This window comes from Diadema setosum, chromosome 15 (genome assembly GCF_964275005.1).
Source record: "Diadema setosum chromosome 15, eeDiaSeto1, whole genome shotgun sequence".
Lineage (NCBI taxonomy): Eukaryota > Metazoa > Echinodermata > Echinoidea > Diadematoida > Diadematidae > Diadema > Diadema setosum.
The window spans coordinates 9112532-9133729 of NC_092699.1; the positions used below are offsets into that span (position 1 = coordinate 9112532).

The 21198-nt window shown below is 40.1% G+C and overlaps 1 protein-coding gene across 1 annotated transcript; it reads right to left on the bottom strand.

Moving 5' to 3' along the window:
• Positions 1–11846: 11846 nt before the first annotated feature.
• Positions 11847–14372, bottom strand: LOC140239225 (uncharacterized). Its single transcript, XM_072319106.1, has one exon. It carries the CDS (start codon positions 14370–14372, stop codon positions 11847–11849), a length of 2526 nt encoding a protein of 841 aa, XP_072175207.1.
• Positions 14373–21198: the final 6826 nt, after the last annotated feature.

A 21198-nucleotide genomic window follows, 5' to 3' on the forward strand; every position in this document is an offset into this window, starting at 1 on the left:
ATCTTCAGCAAGAAGGAGAAACGCAAAATAGCAGTATCCATCAGGAAGACAATGATCCATGCAAACCCAGTAAAGCCCTCAGACGAGTTGAGTTTCCACATGCCACCTCTACTTTTGCAGACACTCAGGCATATTCGGCTGGTGAAACAAGTCCCCATCTGGAGGAATGTCAACCACCTAAATCCAGTCTATCTGCCGGTGTTGAGCCACCTGTCACTGCCAGTCTGAGCATGCAGACACTTCCAACTGCCAGTTCCAACCAGGAAGGCAATGAAACAAGTAATTGTTACAGTGCCAACCAAACAGTGAAGTCATCTGATGCCACAGCTGTGATTTTTGCCAGTGATTCTGAAGATTCAGATCCCGATGATCCCGATTATGTACCTGACCCTGATTACGTACCGGACTCAGCCACTGATGGTGATGTTAGCTGTTCTGATGACATCTTGCAGATTCCAGGAACTAGACGTAGAAAAAGAATTTCCCAAGTTTCTAATACTTCAGACAGAAGTGGATATCCACATCCCGATTGTGATAGTGATGATGCTAGTGTCGTGTTTGACTGTGAACCTAGAGATTCCATTGGGGCAAACAATCAACAAGCTGAATCTTCCGATTGTCAAAATCCCAAGGCCTCCAGTTCTTCATGTGAGCAATCTGACATCGAGGTCTTAAGCACATCAAACGAAATTGGAAGACGCAGGTGGGATAAGCCACAGTTCTGTCCCTTCTGTTTGAAGGGGCAAAAGAAGTTGCCACGTCATCTTACTACAGAGCACAAAGAACGCCAGACAAAGAAGATGTGGAGTGATGCTGAGAAGGAAGCTGTCAACAGGCATCTGGGGATTTTCCTAGGAACACGAAAAATTCCTGGAAAAGAACCAATCACCTCAGCAATGAAAGCTGCTCCACAAATCTTCAAGGGTCGCACATGGAGAAATATCAAGGATTTCGTGAGAAACCAAATCAGGAAAAAAGATCCACTAGGGTTTCTTCAGAAATGTTAAATGAATGAGGTGTTCCAGTCAGGCATGTTACCACCATTCTGAGGTTCTCTGTATGTTTTTGGTTCAGTATTGCTCGTAGGGGAAGCTGTGCTTGAATGTTGAACTGATGTGCTGGCAGGTACAGTCTGGCAATTTTTCGCTGTCTGCAGTTCACAAAGTTCACAAATGAAGGCATTTGTTTGAAAGACAGTAACTTTTCCCTGTAATGCCAACCGTTATGCTGAGGGTTTAAAAAGTACCGGTATATTATATGATCCCGAGTACTTTGAAGTTGTGTAAAAGTTAGAGCTGTTGGCAAATAGAAGGCTTTTCTGCAGTGGCATGGGGGGGGGGGGCAGTTCCCCCTGTGGGAACCTATCCCCTTTGTTGCCCTGTGTTGAATTTTAAGAAGAGGTATCTTTTCCCTGTTTGTAGTGTTGGGGGAAGGGCTGCCTTCAAGCCAAATCCAGTGTTAAATTTAGAGGGGAAAAAACCACGTACAAACTTTGGTGCTTCCGACTTGTAAAATTTCCTAGTGAGGAAAGTGTGAAAAAGGAAATAGTCCTTGCTTGTCAGTGCACATTTTTAGACAAAATTTTAAGGCCCCTGCACCCAATCAAAATTACCTCTTAAACCCTAAAAATAGCCGAGCCCCGTCCCCCCCCCCTCAACGAAAGAGGCTGTTTTGTAGTTTTGTAGTTGAATTCAACTCAACAAATAGCCAATTTCCCATTTGCACTTCTGATGACATGTTAACATGTTTGTTTAGTTATTCTTTTGTGATGGTGATGTTCTGAGTGACTGATCATGAAACATGTAAATGTGCACATCCTAAAATAGTACGTTAAATTTCTATGATCTTTTTACAGCATCAACTTCTTTGATTTGTAGACAACTACTGGTAACTTCTGATCAAAATTTAGAAAGAAAGCCCTCTGCATTTTGGGTTCTACATGACTTGCAGGGGCAGTTGTGCTTGAATGCATAACTAGTGGACTGGCAGGTACAGTCTGGCAATTTTTTGTTGCCTGCAGTTACATGCAGACGAGTCAACCATTTCAAAACGTTTGTGATTCCCTGCCAAAGTTAATGTGCTCATAATTCTCTACCAATTTAAGCCAGTACTTCTGCAATTCATAGACAAGATTTCAAAGATGTAATTGAAAATATAAAGCAGTGCAAATGCCTTTTTACAGGCCATTCATAATTTTCAATGATTTACAATTTTGATTTTGTTTTCCCAAGTTTTTTGACCCACCCACCTACCCCTAATTTTGATTGGAAAAGCTGATTTGTTTTTTTCATTTTTCACACATTGGTTTGAAAGTGAAACCAATTTCAATTTTCGAATTTTTGGTTTGACACACACCCACAATTTTTTGAAAAAAAAATCGAAAATTTAAAACATTGTGAATTATGAATGGCCCCTAAATTTTGATATCATTTTTAAAGTGTTCTCTTCATATGTTATGTAAATTTTATGATGATGTAGATACAGGATGGGATTATATATATATATATATATATATATATATATATATATTTATATATATATATATATATATTGTTTGTTTCAAAAACTGTTCATGTTCTACCCACAAATATGTGTAAAGGGTTGTCCTTTTGCAAGTTATGAGTAATTGAGACACATTTTTGCTCTAATGCAAACCTTTATGCTGAGGGTTTAAAAAGCATATTATATGTACTTTTAGGTTGTGAAAAAGTTTGAGCTGTTGGCAAATGGAAAGTTTTTTTTTTTTTTTTTGCAGTGGCACGGGGGGGGGGGGGGGGCAGCTCCCCCTGTGGGAATCCTTCCCTGTTGTTGCTCTCTGTGGAATTTTGGGATTTTAAGAAGAGGCATCTTTTCCCTGTTTGTAGTGTAGGGGGAAGGGCTGCCTTCAAGCCAACTCCAGTGTTAAATTTAGAGGGGAAAAAAACCATGTACAAAGTTTAGGGCTTCCGACTTGTAAAAAAATTCCTAGTGACATAAGGGTGAAAAGGAAAAAGTTCTTGCTTGTCAGTGCACACTTTTAAACCAAATTTTAAGACCCCTGCAGCCAATCAAAATTGCCTCTAAAACCTTAAAAATAGCTGAGCACCCCCCCCCCCTTCCCCAAAGAGGCTGATTTGTAGTTGAATTCAACTCCTGGAAAGTTTCCACTTGCACTTCTGACGACATGTTATTATGTTTTCGGTTATTCTTTTGGGATGGTGCTGTCCTGAGTTTGTATGTTTTTCTTAGAATTCAAAAAGGCTAAAGCCCATATGTTTCCTGCCCCAAATTAAGAGTTTTCTTTTTACAACCTTTGTGGAATTGAAGTGAAGAAATCCTTTTTCGTTACAGTTGATGTGTTATAAGAAGTTTTGAGTTGAAGATTTATTAATACGTTGATGTTTTATATTGCTATAAAAGTTCACTAAGTAAAGCAGAAGTATACCTTCAAATCACTCTGCTAAAATTACAAGATTCAGTTAAGTGATCGAGCATTGATTTATAGAATTTCAACCCGGATTTCATTTAAGTTTAATTTATAAGTGCTTAATCCAGTTTACATTTTAGAAAATGGGTTGGTTGCAGACCCCAATTTTGCCACGGGTTTTTCAATAGCAGACCTAAGATGATGTTATTCTTTGTTTGCATGTGTGTGTCCATCTGGGAGCTTGGTTCATTTTTTTTTTTTTTTTTTTTGGGGGGGGGGGGGTTTGGTCACCACAGGTCTAAGTTCAACTGGAGTCACTCATGAGGTTCAATTGGGGTCACTCCTTATCACATGCCACCTCCTAAGTATTTTTCATCGCCAAAAAAGTTAGTTTTTGTAGATTCATTTATTTCTTCACTAATGTAGATACATGTGTGCAAGAAAATGCCATCTTGATAATGGTTGATTACTTTCAGGTTATTACATTTTTAGAAAACAGACCAATTGGTCCATGCATGACCTAATTGATACCACAGATAGCAATGAATAAATCAAACAATGCTTTGAGATCATAAAGTCAGTTGTGTTTTGTGTGATTGTATTTGGCATACCTGGTTTGAAAATTAATTTGTCCTCCAAATCAGCTGTACCTTTATTACAAAATGATTGAAACAGTATATTTGACTATGCCACCGTGTGCATTAATTAGTTAAGCCTTTTATGCCTCTCGTTTGAGTCAGTGGATGAGTTGTTTTATTAGTCTTTACCTACCTGTAAGACTTGTTTGACTTAAGGCATGAAGATATGTATGCATACATAGAAAACCAGAATTTGGACCTCTGTTGACTGCCAATGTGGACATTTGACAGTATACACTTCCTTCTTTTAAGATCCGCAAAAGTGGACAGTTTAACCCCTTCTCTCCAAATCTGCAAAAATTCGACCCCTGCATATACAGACTATGGCTCCGTGGACAAAGACTTGACAATAAAACCTACAAAAGTGGACCCCTGTATATACAGATTATGCCACCGTGGACTACAAAACCTATGATTGCAAAACATGTTATATAGTGGACCCCTATAGACCTTATTTATGGCCGGCCATATTTAAAATTGAAAGTGAGGCTAACTCCTCATTTTGGGGGAGTGGAAAGATGAAATTAAAGCAACAAATTTAATGACATGACATATTGATATTTTTCAACTCTAATCAATACTTGTATCTTCAAAATTGGAATCAATATACCTTATTGTTTCAAGCCAAATTAGTCTGGTGCACAGTTTACAATTATAAAAAGGTAGTACGATCAAATGTGGCTTCACCCTGAATAAGACCTGTACATAGAGAATATTCCACTGTGGTGTTATACTGCACAATTTGGTTAACATAAATTTAAATTTATACACTATTCCACTGTAGACATTAACTTTCAGCTTGACAATACATATCCCTTGTTATAAAACCTGCAAAAAAAAAAAAAAAAAAACTCTTGTATTTCCAGACTATGCTACCGTGGACTTTATGCTTAATTGGCAGTACACATCCCTTCTTTACAAACCTGCAAAAGTGGACCCCTACAACATTATGACCGACTATACCACCGTGGATATTATTGGTTTAATATCTTTGTTGATTTTTTGCCAACATTGTCACCTACGCTAGCTCAATCGCATTCCCCTATGTGACCATGTGACTAACTATGCTATGTACATTGGTTAACATCTTTGATTGTTTGCCAATATTGTCGCCTACGCTAACTTAATCGCATTCGCGTGAATTATGGGTAAATCTGCACTAAAATACCCCTGTATTTCCAGGCTATGCTAGCGTGGACGTTAGGCTTGGACGTAAGCACCCCTTCTTTACAAACCTGCAACAGTGGACCCCTGTATTTCCAGACTATGTCACCGTGGACGTTAGGCTTAGCAATACAAAACCCTTCTTTACAAACCTGCAAAAGTTGACTCCTATAGGATTGACTATACCACCGTGGACATTATTGGCTTAATATCCTTAATTGCCAACACTGTCACCAACGCTAGCTTTATCGCATTCGTGTGAATTATGCATAAACCTGCGAAAGTGGATTTCTGTATTTCCAGACTTATGTCACCGTGGACGTTAGGCTGACAATACGCACCCCTACTTTACAAACCTCCAAATTAAAGGTGGACCCCTATGTGACCATGTGACTAACTATACTAGGTACATTGGTTAACATTTTTGATTGTTCGCCAATATTGTCGCCTAAGCTAGCTTAATCGCATTCGCGTGAATTATGGGTAAATCTGCACTAAAATACCCCTGTATTTCCAGGCTATGCTAGCGTGGACGTTAGGCTTGGACGTAAACACCCCTTCTTTACAAACCTGCAAAAGTGGACCCCTTCAATATCATGACCGACTAATACCACCGTGGATATTATTGGTTTAATATCTTTGTTGATTTTTTGTCAACATTGTCACCTACGCTAGCTCAATCGCATTCCCCTATGTGACCATGTGACTAACTATGCTATGTACATTGGTTAACATCTTTGATTGTTCGCCAATATTGTCGCCCACTATAGCTTGATCGCATTCGCAAGAATTATGCGTAAATCTGCACTAACCAGTCCCTGTATTTCCAGGCTTTGCTATCCTGGACGTTGGGTTTGGCAGCACACCCCTTCTTTACAAACCTGCAACAGTGGACCCCTGTATTTCCACACTATGTCACCGTGGACGTTAGGCCTGGCAATACACGCCCCTTCTTTACAAACCTGCAACAGTGGACCCCTGTATTTCCGGACTATGTCACCGTGGACGTTAGGCCTGGCAATACACACCCCTTCTTTACAAACCTGCAGCAGTGGACTCCTGTATTTCCAGACTATGTCACCGTGGACGTTAGGCCTGGCAACACACGCCCCTTCTTTCCAAACCTGCAACAGTGGACCCCTGTATTTCCGGACTATGTCACCGTGGACGTTAGGCCTGGCAATACACACCCCTTCTTTACAAACCTGCAACAGTGGACTCCTGTATTTCCAGACTATGTCACCGTGGACGTTAGGTTTAGCAATACACAACCCTTCTTTACAAACCTGCAAAAAATCTAGTTGACCTCTATAGGACTGACTATACCACCGTGGACATTATTGGTTTGATATCCTTAATTGCCAACATTGTCACCAACGCTAGCTTTATCGCATTCGCGTGAATTATGCATAAACCTGCGAAAGTGGACTCCTGTATTTCCAGACTTATGTCACCGTGGACGTTAGGCTGACAATACACACCCCTACTTTACAAACCTCCAAAGGTGGACCTCTATGTGACCATGTGACTAACTATATTAGGTACATTGGTTAACATTTTTGATTGTTCGCCAATATTGTCGCCTAAGCTAAGTTAATCGCATTTGCATGAATTATGCGTAAATCGGCACTAATCGACCCCTGTATTTCCAGACTATGTCACCGTGGACGTTAGGTTTGGCAGTACACACTCTTCTTTACAAACCTGCAAAAGTGGACCCCTATATGACTGACTATACCACCGTGGACATTATTGGTTTAACAACTTTGATTTTTTGCCAACATTGTCGCCTACGTTTGCTTAATAGCATTCGGGTGAATTATACATAAACCTGCACAAGTGGACCCCTGTATGTCCAGGCTATGCTATTGTGGACGTTAGGCTTGGTAGTACTCACCTCTTCTTTACAAACCTGCACAAGCGGACCCCTGTATTTCCAAGCTATGCTACCGTGGACGTTGGGTTTGGCAACACACACCCCTTCTTTATAAATCTGCAACAGTGGACCCCTGTATTTCCAGACTATGTCACGGGGACGTTAGGCCTGGCAATACACACCCCTTCTTTATTAACCTGCAACAGTGGACCCCTGTATTTCCAGACTAGGACGTTAGGCCTGGCAACACACATCCCTTCTTTATAAACCTTCAACAGTGGACCCCTATGTGACCATATGACTGACTATGCTATGTACATTGGTTAACATCTTTGATTGCCAATATTATCGCCTATGCTAACCGCATTCGCAAGAATTATCCATAAACCTGCACTAATTAACCCTGTATTTCAGGCTATGCTACCGTGGACGTTAGGTTTAGTGGTACACAACCCTTCTTTACAAACCTGCAACAGTGGACCCCTGTATTTCCAGACTATGTCACCGTGGACGTTAGTTTTGGCAGTACACACTCTTCTTTACAAACCTGCAAAAGTGGACCCCTGTATGACTGACTATACCACCGTGGACATTATTGGTTTAACAACTGATTTTTTGCCAACATTGTCGCCTACGTTTGCTTAATCGCATTCGGGTGAATTATGCATAAACCTGCACAAGTGGACCCCCGTATTTCCAGGCTAGCTACCGTGGACGTTAGGCTTGGCAGTACACACCCCTTCTTTCCAAACCTGCAACAGTGGACCCCTGTATTTCCAGACTATGTCACCGTGGACGTTAGGCCTGGCAATACACACCCCTTCTTTACAAACCTGCAACAGTGGATTCCTGTATTTCCACACTATGTCACCGTGGACGTTAGGCTTGGCAGTACACACCCCTTCTTTCCAAACCTGCAACAGTGGACCCCTGTATTTCCACACTATGTCACCGTGGACGTTAGGCTTAGCAATACACACCCCTTCTTTCCAAATCTGCAACAGTGGACCCCTGTATTTCCACACTATGTCACCGTGGACGTTAGGCTTAGCAATACACACCCCTTCTTTCCAAATCTGCAACAGTGGACCCCTGTATTTCCACACTATGTCACCGTGGACGTTAGGCGTAGCAATACACACCCCTTCTTTCCAAACCTGCGACAGTGGACCCCTGTATTTCCACACTATGTCACCGTGGACGTTAGGCCTGGCAATACACACCCCTTCTTTCCAAACCTGCAACAGTGGACCCCTGTATTTCCACACTATGTCACCGTGGACGTTAGGCCTGGCAATACACACCCCTTCTTTACAAACCTGCAACAGTGGACCCCTGTATTTCCACACTATGTCACCGTGGACGTTAGGCCTGGCAATACACACCCCTTCTTTACAAACCTGCAACATTGGACTCCTGTATTTCCTGCACTCTCAAAACACTCAGACGTTGGAGCATGCAGTGCACCCCCATTATAATTAACACGGTTACAACAAAATTTCAATTACAATGAAGTGAGAATTCAGTTCAATTATTACAGTGTATAGCTATATATCTTTATACACTTTGTTTGGCTATCAGAAAAAAAAAATAATGTTATAACGAATGAAAATTGCCGTCCCGATGACTTCGTTTTAACAGGAATTACCTTCACTAAAAGAGAAAAGAAACAAAGAAAAAAGTACAGTTAACTCATTCAAATACAATGTATGTCACCTTGCCTACACGAATGGTACCATCTTGTTATTGTCGTACATGTACTATACTTTTCTTGTTTTAGCCTAACTATACACAGCCCAGTCGCTGTACGTAGGTGCACACAGCGTAGTAACAGCGTCTGGTCGGGCTAGTTTTAGCCATACCTTGTTCTCAGACACCAGAAACATGTACTTTGTACTTCAAAGTTCCTCAAGACATGTACGTAAATATGACAGCAGCAACGACAACTACCACATTGTATGTTAATAGAGTCATTAACATCAATACACGAGTGAGTAGTGACACCTTTTCTTACTGAAGTACAACATCGTGAAATTTCAGCTGTCTATTTAGGCATGGAGAGACTAAGACAGTTCAGTGTTGAATTTCATTTTTATCTGCAACGCTTGTTTGTTTGTTTGTTCAAGAGGTTTTTTTTTTTTTCTTCTTTTCAAGAGTAAAATGTACGAACGAAAATATTTGGTATATAAGTGCGGCTTTCTTAGGAAAATTTAATCCTACAAACGAATTCAATATATCATTTAGATACAAAATACATTACAGCAGATTGTTGCAATTTCTTTTCCATGCCATGTCCCACGATGCAGAGGCAGTCACAATAAGCATACTGATGCATGATGTTATGGTTTTGTACAAAGCGTTTATTAAAACCTCGCTAAATCCGCAATTTCCACCCGAGTGAAGTTGTGATGTAATTGACAGGAGCAACCCGTCTTCTGATGACGGGTAGTCACTTCCGATGAATTATGAAAGTAAATTTGGTTTGCTATCGAGGTGACCTGTCAGCTCTCACATAAACTGAAGAAAATTTAGAGGGTTTTTTCCTTGTTTTTTGTTTTTTTAGTGTGTTAATGGGCATATACTTCAATCTAAATACGACAGTTTACTTTCAGCGTAAAATACAATTTTGACATCTTTTTTTTCTGCTTTGTAAAATAGGTCATGTCACCCGAGGGTTTTTTTTTTTTTTTTTTTTTTGCATTATGATTGCGATGACTTTATTTTGAAAAAGACAACGAAACAACTACTACTGACTACTAGTACAAGGCAGGCGGTTGAGAGAGTGCAGGTGAACCCCAATTGATGGAAATATGCTCTGGGACCGCGAGAATTTTCTCTTTTTATGATGACATCAGACTACAGACCCCAACCCAACCCCCATACGTTGCAACATACATACATACTGTACATACATACACACACACACACACACACACACACACACAATTTACATTACAGGACTAAAGACGGTTGCTACACAGTCCCACATGCGGGTTTGTAAGTCGCATTATTTTCTTTCTTTTGAGAAGTATGATTACATGTATTAAAAAAAAATTGAAATCTCACGTTGCAAAAACCGATTGGTCATTAAGGATATTCTGCTCATTTTGTGTCTTAGTTTGTAAACTACACATTGCGTAAACGGAGAGAGGGAGAGATCGAGAGAAAGGGGGGGGGAGAAGATTATATCGGATGGATGGTGGGGACGTTCTCCACTTTCCCCTTTACAACATCCAAGTTTTGTGTTGATTCTTGTTGTTTCGGCTTTGAAGCGTCCGCTTACCATGGCCAAATCATGACTGAGAGCTCGTTACTGCATTGTGCACTGCAAAAGTAGTCTTACACGTCTACAATGAAGAGTAACACCATGATGCCGTTTGTGTGTTATGTTAGCCTATACAAGATCTGCGCCTGGTGACAGTGAATACACGAAGCTGTTTATTCAATTTCAACGCAATAAACAAAGTTACTAAAGTGGAATGAAACCCCAAGAAATGTTTGTGTTTATGGATTGAGTAAATGCGGATATATGAGTACAACACACGAGTGAAGTTTTAGGGAATTCGTATGGTCCGTTCAAAAGTTACGGCTATTCAAAGGCCTGTTGCCGCCATTAATGAAAAAAAGAAGACTTTAACAGCCAATGACGTCATGCATAAACAGCGATATTTGAAAAAAAAAATACATATATATTATCAAGAGAATTCCACAAAATTTTTAATTATTATTTTTTTTTTAATGAGAAGTACATATCCCATCCTCGTTATAGTGATATAGACCTATATGGTAAGTGTAATATGATCCGCTATATCTTCTGAGGTTTCCAGTATGCTCGGAAAGTGAAATTATAATGCTGAATTCCGCCTTTTTGTTTTCTCTATAACTTCCATGACATCATGGAACTTTGTAGTCTTCTGATCTAGCAATGGTGACACAAAAATCTTTAAAAATGATACATTTTGAGCTAATTGTTCTATTTTCTTTTAATTTAACTCTCTTGCCCAACTAATAATTATTTCAGTAGTCCTTTAATCCACATATCGATTATACAATTCTGTATTTGGTTTTCTTTCTCCGTCAAGGAAAACGCCGGTTTTTTGGTAAAATACATTCCTAACTTAACAAAATCTTGCTATGTGTTTCGGAAATTAGCTAGCCTATCGAGTGAGTTGAGCCCGCAGATATATGCGTACTCGAAAATGTTCTCGCAATGATGAAATTTATTTTCGTTCCGTATTTCCTTTTCATTCCTTTCGTTATCAAGGGGTTCGTCTGTACAATACCGATTCATATACTCTCTTTCCTTGAGGTAAAACTGGTGAACTATTGATAGAGACCAAGAAAAAAAAAGCCTGGAGATTCACAAAAAGAGAAACTACAAACATGCATGAAAGAAATCCCGTCCATCTGTTTTTTAGCATTACATTTAGCGGCCACCTGTCTAACGCGACCAGCGGCCACACATTTCGTTTCCCGCGGTAGAATTTTACCTGTCTATAGCGGCCAAAGACCCACACGGAGCCGCAGCTGAGGCGGTAATTCTGCGTGTTTTTCAGTTTTGTAGCCGTGCCAGTCATTCATGAGCAACGTTCAGTGATCGCCACCGCTGCATTCATCACTCATTCAGTCATGATAATGCACTAGGGTAAAGATCAAAGATTAGTTGAATCAAGAAACTGGAAATAAACTCACTGTTGCGACGTTTCGCCAATTATCAATTGGCTTCTTCGGGCGAATGAAGCTCCCGATGATGGAATGGCCCTTAAATAGTGCGAGATTGTGCAGAGCGCACTGGACCTTGTCCAGCGCGCGAAAGACGGCTTGGGATTTTGCGAACGGCCCGGTCCCACGCGTGTGATAAATTGAAGCGGAGACCTCCTCTCTTGTTAAGTGTAGGTCTCTCCACACGTTCCCAGATGGCTTCCTTGACGCCCCTCTCGAACCACTTGGATTCTCTATCCAGAATAATCACTTGATTGGTGTTAAACGAATGTTTGCTGGCATTGATGTGTGTGTATACTGCTGAATCCGGGATGCTTTCTGAGTTGCTGGGTCTTCTGTGTTGGTTCATGCGAGCTTTTAGTGATTGTTGTGTTTCCCCTATGTAGAATTCATGGCAATCCTCCTGGGAACATCGGATGCCATAGACTACGTTTCTCTGTTTTTCTTTGGCGGTTCGGTCCTTGACGTGAACTAATCTCTGCCTTAATGTGTTGTGGGGCTTGAAGGCAGTAGTGATGCCCTGTTTCTGAAACAGCCTTTTGATCTTGTCCGACAAATCATGCACGTACGGGATAGTGATGGTGACTTTTCGTCCCTGTGTACCGTGGGTTCTCTGTGTGTTCTTGCTTTGTCGTTTCGGGGTGTCTGCTTTAGAGAATGCCCAGTCTGGGTATCCACATCTAGCCAGGGCGTTTTTGATGTTGGTCTTTTCTTTTTCAACCTCAGGTGGACTGTGAACTATGGTGTCTGCTCTGTGGAAGAGGGTCCTGATGACTGCAAGTTTGTGAACCAAGGGGTGATGTGACTGGAAATTAAGATACTGGTCCGTATGGGTCGGTTTCCTGTACACTGAAGTGGAGATGGTACCATTTGAATCGACGTGGACCTCAACATCTAGGAATGCCAGATGTCCATCCTTGCATGTTTCTTGTGTAAAGGAAATGTGCGTGTCCAAAGAGTTGATATGACCAAAGAAAGACGCACTCTCTTCGTCATGGAGGATGACAAAAGTGTCATCCACGTAGCGGAGCCAGATACGTGGTTTGTGTCCAGAGTAGGTACTCAGTGCTGTGGCCTCAAACTCTTGCATGTAGATGTTGGCCACTATGGGAGAAACTGGTGAACCCATAGCACATCCATGTTGTTGTATGTAGTGCTTGCCGTTGAAAGAAAAATAGGTTGTACTCAAACAAACCCCTAGCGCTTCAACAATCTGATCTATGGAAAGTGAAGTACGATCCTTCCAGCTGTCATCCCGACTAAGACATGTCCTAACCGCATTAACTGCTTCAGATGAGGGAATCGATGTAAATAAGGCACTTACATCATATGATACTAATGTTTCATTATCCGCTAGTTTGATGTGTGAAATCTTCTCAACGAAGTCTTGGCTGTTTTTCACGTGGTGAGGGGACTTTCCTACTAAGGGACTTAGAATGTTGGCAAGGTGTTTGGCAAGGCTGTAAGTCACAGAGCCAATGCAGCTTACAATAGGTCTCACTGGAATGGGATCAGGTTTATGTACCTTTGGCGGGCCATAAAATCCTGGTACTGTAGGTTCTGTAGGTGGAGTCAAGAACTGTTTTTGTCTATCGCTGAAACCACCTTCCTTGTGGATCTTATTAATGACACCAGTTACTGTCTTCCTATATCCATTGGTAGGGTTGTAGCCTATGGTCTTATAGGTCTTCTTATCGTCCAACAAATCTAGACATTTGTCAGTGTACTTGTCTTTGTCGAGCACAACTACACACCTCCCTTTATCTGCTGGTACAGTTACAATGTTCTTATCCCCTGCTAACTCTTCCAAAGCACGTCGTTCTTTTTCCGTGATGTTCGGTTTCGGTAATTCAGAGTGACATAATAGGGTACTCACGTCATGCCGTAACTCCTCTGCAGCATCAGGTTTGATGTTACCTAGTCGGATGGCAGACTCAGTAGCGGTAATCAGTTCCGATACGGGTAGTTGTGTAGGTGATGTCGCAAAATTTAGACCTTTTCCTAAGAGAGATTTTTCCTCATGTGATAATTCCCTAGATGACAGATTTCTCACCCAAATCGATGGGACGCTGGATGACACACATGTAGGCTTGCTACGTCTCCAGTTATGATCCAAATCCGCTCGTGATTCACATGTATCACGGAGCTTCGCGAATTTTCCAATATGGCGCCGTTTGGTGAGCTCGTGTTGTGCCAACTGCGCATGTGTAGTGTAATCCTTGATTTGTCGGACAACCTTGGCTGGAAACTGCTCTCCTATCTTCTTTTCCAAGCAGTTTTGATGTGCTTTCAAATTATCTAACTTGTGATTGATTTGTCTGACCCTTTCGTTGAGTAATTTCCTCTCGGCGTTCTTCAAGATGTTCAGTGCCTTATGACCTCGAACATTACTCTTTAGCTGTACGCTGGTAGGTATAATGTTGTCGTGTAGACAACGTAGGTTGAACCGCAGGTGATTACGGAAATTCGCGATTTTCCTAGCCGTCTTTTCGCTGTTTCTGCACAATCTCACACATTCCTGACCGAATTCGTGTCGGATAGACTGATGTAAATTCTTCTCATTCATCCAGTCGAAGTACAAGATCAAAGATTAGTTGAATCAAGAAACTGGAAATAAACTCACTGTTGCGACGTTTCGCCAATTATCAATTGGCTTCTTCGGGCGAATGAAGCTCCCGATGATGGAATGGCCCTTAAATAGTGCGAGATTGTGCAGAGCGCACTGGACCTTGTCCAGCGCGCGAAAGACGGCTTGGGATTTTGCGAACGGCCCGGTCCCACGCGTGTGATAAATTGAAGCGGAGACCTCCTCTCGCGCGAAAGACGGCTTGGGATTTTGCGAACGGCCCGGTCCCACGCGTGTGATAAATTGAAGCGGAGACCTCCTCTCTTGTTAACAAGAGAGGAGGTCTCCGCTTCAATTTATCACACGCGTGGGACCGGGCCGTTCGCAAAATCCCAAGCCGTCTTTCGCGCGCTGGACAAGGTCCAGTGCGCTCTGCACAATCTCGCACTATTTAAGGGCCATTCCATCATCGGGAGCTTCATTCGCCCGAAGAAGCCAGTTGATAATTGGCGAAACGTCGCAACAGTGAGTTTATTTCCAGTTTCTTGATTCAACTAATCTTTGATCTTGTACTTCGACTGGATGAATGAGAAGAATTTACATCAGTCCACTAGGGTAAAGCTTTCTTCACGACTAAACACATGCTACTGTGCAAGCAACTTGATCAACACCGGCATTGTTCAATGCATACATGTAAGTACTCATAAATGTATACTATACAGCGAGGACAATGTACATGTAGGCAATGCACACAAACGTCGGATAACCTGTCTATAGCGGCAACTCTTTTCGCCTCCCTTGGGTGGCCGCTATAGGTAGGTTTGACTGTATAGCGGCTACAGAAGCTCCTGAAGTGTCTTCTAAACCTTTTCGGATCTTTCGGACCTTTTCGGATCTCGAGAACACACCCTTGGAAGGCTTGTGCCGAAAGGGTGGGTTGGGTGGTGGCGCGTCGCGTTAATGGGAACACCACCCTTCGTCCAAAGCCCCCTCCCCCGGTTTTGCCGAAAGGGTGCGTTGGGAGCGTTGGGTCGCGTCGCGTTGACTGGAACCCCACCCTTCGTCCAAAGCCCCCCCCCCCCCCCCCCCCAGTTTTGCCGAAAGGGTGCGTTGGTACTTTTTCACATGTAATATTAAAAGACGAATTTTGAATTTATATTTAACCTTCAAACAACCATTTCAAAGAGGCTATCGTCCGGATCGATTTACACTCTATATTACCACTTGGTCTACAGCCAGTTGGTCTAATAGACTGTTTAATATCAGTTGGTCTAATAACCAGTTGGTCTAGTCATCATTTCGTCCAATTACTGTTTGGTCTAATTGTTATTTGGTTTAATTACTATTTGGTCTACAGACAATTCGTCTAATAATAGCCATTTGGTCTATTTTTGGTCTATTATGAGTTGGTCTAATTGCATTTCGTCTAATCATCAAATGGTCTAAAATAAAACCAAATTTGTCCAATATAAATTTGGTGAACACATCAATAAAAAGCCCCCCCCCAAAAAAAAAAAAAAAAAAAACAGTTGGTCATATAGACGAAACGATGATTGGACCAAATGGTACGTGATTAGACCAGGAGGCTGGCTATTAGACCAAATGACAATAAGATCAATGGTTATTAGACTAAATGGGTGTAGACTAAATGATGATAGACAGAGGCTAGACCAACTGGGCAATGGACCAAAATTAATGATGTGTACACCAAATTTATATGGGACAAATTTGGTTTTATTTTAGACTATTTGATGATTAGACGAAATGGAATTAGACCAACTCATCATAGACCAAATCGGTATTTGATGATATAAATTGGTGTTAGACCAAAAATAGACCAAATGGCTATTGTTAGACGAATTGTCTGTAGACCAAATAGTAATTAAACCAAATAACAATTAGACCAAACAGTAATTGGACGAAATGATGACTAGACCAACTGGTTATTAGACCAACTGATATTAAACAGTCTATGAGACCAACTGGCTGTAGACCAAGTGGTAATGGAGTGTAAACAGATCCGGACGATAGCCTCTTTGAAATGGTTGTTTGAAGGTTAAATATAAATTCAAAACTCGTCTTTTAATATTACAGGAGAAAAAGTACCAACGCACCCTTTCGGCAAAACCGGGGGGGGGGGGTCTTTGGACGAAGGGTGGGGTTCCAGTCAACGCGACGCGACCCAACGCTCCCAACGCACCCTTTCGGCAAAACCGGGGGGGGGGGGCTTTGGACGAAGGGTGGTGTTCCCATTAACGCGATGCGCCACCACCCAACACACCCTTCCGGCACAACCCCCCTTGGAAAATGCAAATAATTATCTAGTCTTCACAGAAGCAATTCTGAGTTTCCTTACAACTACAATACATTATAATAATTTATGTAGTTATGATGATATAGGCAGCATCATTGTAGGTATCTTTAAAGCCTGACATTTTCTGCATCCTGCATCACGCCAGTAAAAGTCGTAAATGTGAAGATAAGCATGCATCCCGCCGTAACGTAGCCGGAAGCAGCACTCCCATCTTACCAGACTAACAGAAATAGTTCGGTTTACATCTCGGATGGTAATGCCCGATATACCCTCTAGAAACGTGCTTTCAAAGAAGGCAGTTTAGTGAAGCGTTGCTAATATGAAGACGTCACATGCATTCTCTCGTATTCGATTCTTCAGTACCTTCACCGATGTTCGAGAACTCCTCTTCCGTATCAAACCCATGACCGAGCAGAGTGAAAAGAGCTTACTGCGTCATTATGTGCGTGTGTGATTGTTTACATGTCTATACATACAGACATGTTGGTGTACATACAATAAATACATATACATGTACATTAGAACAGGTATATATATATATATATATATATATATATATGTACATAATAGAACAGGTATATATTACTTTTAGATATATATATGTATATATAATATATATATATATATATATATATATGTATATATATATATATATATATATATATATATATATATATATATATACATATATATATAATACATTATGAAGAAATAAACTGGTAATGCCTTTTTTGCAAATAAAGAATGAGTTTATTCGACTCAAATTTTCAGCGGCCTCCGCCTTCTTCAGGAGTTTTGACAATGACGGTATCAAAGCAAAGCAAAATAAAAAAAAAAAATGAGTCGAATAAGCTCATTCTTTATTGGCAAAAAAAAAAAAAATGCATTACCAGTTTATTTCTTCATTTGTTCGTGGAGCCAATACGTTAATTCTCAACATGTATATATATATATATATATATATATATATATATACATGAAGAGTTTGTTTGCAAAAACTGATAAGTCCATATTTGCCAAATGGAGATATTTGCGATTAAAGGTCAAGAAAAATAAAGAGAATAATAAGAAAAATTTGCTTCTTTTGACCATAACTTTAAAAATGTACCTTTATATGTAGTGACCGATATATCATTTAAAAGGTATTATTTTGTACTTTATGACAGAGACCGTACTTCAAAATCTTCAAAAATGGACTTATCGGTTTTTGCGAACAAACTCTTCATATATATATATATATATATATATATATATATCGTGTCATTGATAAAGTAAACTTGCATTCATAAACAGTTTGATTAGTTCACATGACATGACGCTATATGAAGACGCTATGTTCGTTAAAAAAAAAAAAAAAGATGGAATTTTTACCTATATCGAACACTATAGGCATATCAAACAATTTTTGGATTTTTGCCTTTTTAATAATGATTTTGTTTTCTTTTGACGCTTTTGATTTGCCTTATTTCTTGGGTATTATTTTTGTGCAAATAAAAAAAGAAGAGAAAAGGTCATTCCTTTAGAATGGCCTCCCCTCTATGTAACCCATTCTCACTGTGTTAAAAGTATTGTTTCCTAAAGAAAATGTTCAAGTGTCACCGAGAAGACGAGATAATTCCTCGCCATCTCGACCTTTTCAGCTTTTCAGCCTATTACATGTATTACGTATATAGTGCATGAATAATTTGTAATCCATCCTAGTTCGTGTTCTTCCTATAATCTATTCGTATTGACAGTAGGATTTATGCAAATGTCTGGAGTTCTGTCCTATTATATAGTATCATTCTGTTCTAAATTATATCATATATATATATATATATATATATATATATATAAAACGAAAAATCCAGAAATATACTAGTAATGCATTTCCTTTGCCAATAAATATTGTACTCGAATTTTCGGTGGCCTCCACCTTCTTCAAGAGTCTCGACGGGAAAAAATGAAAACAGAAAGCTTAGGACACCAGACTACACACTGGTAAGACCATTCTGTTACTTTGGTGGGTTAAAGGATGTGTACAGTTCTGGTCGAGGTGAGGATTTAGCTTTTAACGTTTTGCAAGATATTCAGAAACTACTCTATGAGATGTCAAAGAGCATGCAGTTCTAAGGGGTATCAAAAGTTTATTCGATGAAAATCGGTTTTGAAATGGCTGAGATATCCAAAAACAAGGTGAAACAAAGATATCCTAATAAAGTTATGGCATGTCGCCTTTTATTATTAGCACTTTTTTGCATATCTCAGCCATTTGAAAACCAATTTCCATCAAATAAACGTTGAATCCTTCTTATATAGAATTACACGCTCTTTCATATATCATAAGAAGCTTTTCATTATCTCACTTAGGAATTTTCAAAGCATGAATATCTACCTCAACCAGTACTGTACAGTCCCTTTAATACACATCCTGCATTCCTGTGAATTCTGTCCATGTCGGTAGACCTGACAATCGATGCTCTCAACGACAAAGGGATGAAATACGTAAAGACGTAACAGTTATCCGATTTAATGCTCGAGAGATGTTGTATCTCGTATTTCTGTCTGTATTTTTTTTTTCAACATTTGTCGATACACACATATACGTGTATAATAATTATGAAGAACTTGCTTCCATGCAGAGGCGCTAAATCCATTGAAAAATGATGGATTTAGCAGCTTTTAGAAGCAAGCTCTTCATCAGAATTTCCATGCATTTACTTCTAAACTGAAGACAGATATGCTCTTGTTTATTCATGATGCAGCTTCTTGTTCCATTGTTAATATGTGCCTGATTGTATCCTTTGATGTCGAGATGGCGAATATGTTGAATGTGCGATACATACGTGGTTGTAGAAAACAGAGACTTGAATTATAATCAAATAGTTAAGCGAACAAGAAAATCAAGTCGATGACTGAAATTCACGTGATTGCCTTATATTGATTTTTCATTATTTCTTCTCCGATACCTTTCCTTACAAGAATTTATTCTGCCTTTGCCACGGCAGATATATTCATTTCATATAGTGCATTTGGCGATCCCCAAGCAATGCTCTCTGCTTTGCGTGTTGAGGAAAAAAAAAAAAAAAACAGTTGTTCTTTGATGGCATTAACGCGCGACTTTCGCATGATTTGCTCGCGTGAATGTCACAACGGGAAGAAGAAGAGTTCGCAAGACTTATCACACTGGAGACCCGTTAGAATCTGTCATCATCTTAACAAGTTGAAAATATCACGGCGTGCACGGAGGGACTTTAATAACCGCCAACACCGCCTCAATCCTCACGTAGAGTAATACAAGCGAGAGAACCACGTGGAGCGTAACAGAAGTCGAGATGTACGCGAGAGTTGAGTAGCATTGTCTGAAGACTTGAGCCGAGCGTGCTGATGAACTACTTGTATATAGTGTTTTCTGTGGTCACTAGAAGTTTCCTTGATGGGAATGTAAAGGGTAGAATGATGGTGACATCCACATACGCATTTGCTCTCAAAACCCCCCATAATCTTTCACACATAATATTCCACTATGTGTTGACTTGATTTGACTTGATTCCATGTCATTCTATCTATAGCGGAAAACCAAGCTGAGCAGACAGTCAAACGAAATCCCGTATTGTGCATCGTCTTGAAAAAAAAAACAACAACAAAATAATAAGCAAACAAACTTACAAATGAGCAAATTAACAAGCAAAACAAAATGCGTTCAGAATGTTTCCGTATATTTGATGGAGCGTGTTACTATAAAAGGGGGTTGGAATTGACCTATTAAAGTGTGTAATATACAACTCCCTGAAGATGATACCAAACGCACTGCTGAACACGAACATGACGACAAGATGGAGGAAGAATCACTAGGGGATCAACAGGGAAAATGCAATAATATACACACAAATAATGTTGTATTTGTAGGTCATGAGACACTTGCACACCAGCATAACTTAGTGCATTCTGTAATTGATCTTACACTCCATTGTCATTGTGGTCGACACTCGTACTTAAACGTATTCTTTCTTATTGCTCTTGTGCACGGTTGTCATGACTTTTGGACTGTTTTACTGCACACTCCTCTATGTGTGTGCTATAATCTGTAGGCCTATATGAATTCGCTTATCTGATGGGGACAAAACTCGTTCTTCCCTCGTTGTTGCTGTTTGTTGTTGTTGTTGTTTTTTTTTTTTAGATTATACCTTATTCAAATAGTTGCTTCACAGCCAATGCATGGTAGAATTTAATTTGTGCAGTCTTTTTAATTTACCGTGATACATGCAGAGATTTTTCTTCTTTAACACAAAGTCGACGAAACGTGGTCATCAGGTATCATCATGATTTAATCGAACATCATAATATTTTTTGAGGAGGAAGATAAAGCTACGTTAAAATACTAGTATTTATTTTCCTGGTTGATTTTGCCTATAAAGTGAAGAAGAATAGGTGTAGTCTACCTGTTGGTTGATTTGTTTTCATTTTCCATCTGAGACGCTGAGAAGTAGTAGTAGTAGTAGTGGTAGAAGTAGTAGTAGTAGTAGTAGTAGT

Bases quoted from the DNA above. Each gene is read 5' to 3' on its own strand.
- LOC140239225 (XM_072319106.1), bottom strand. From the start codon at position 14,372: ATGAATGAGAAGAATTTACATCAGTCTATCCGACACGAATTCGGTCAG.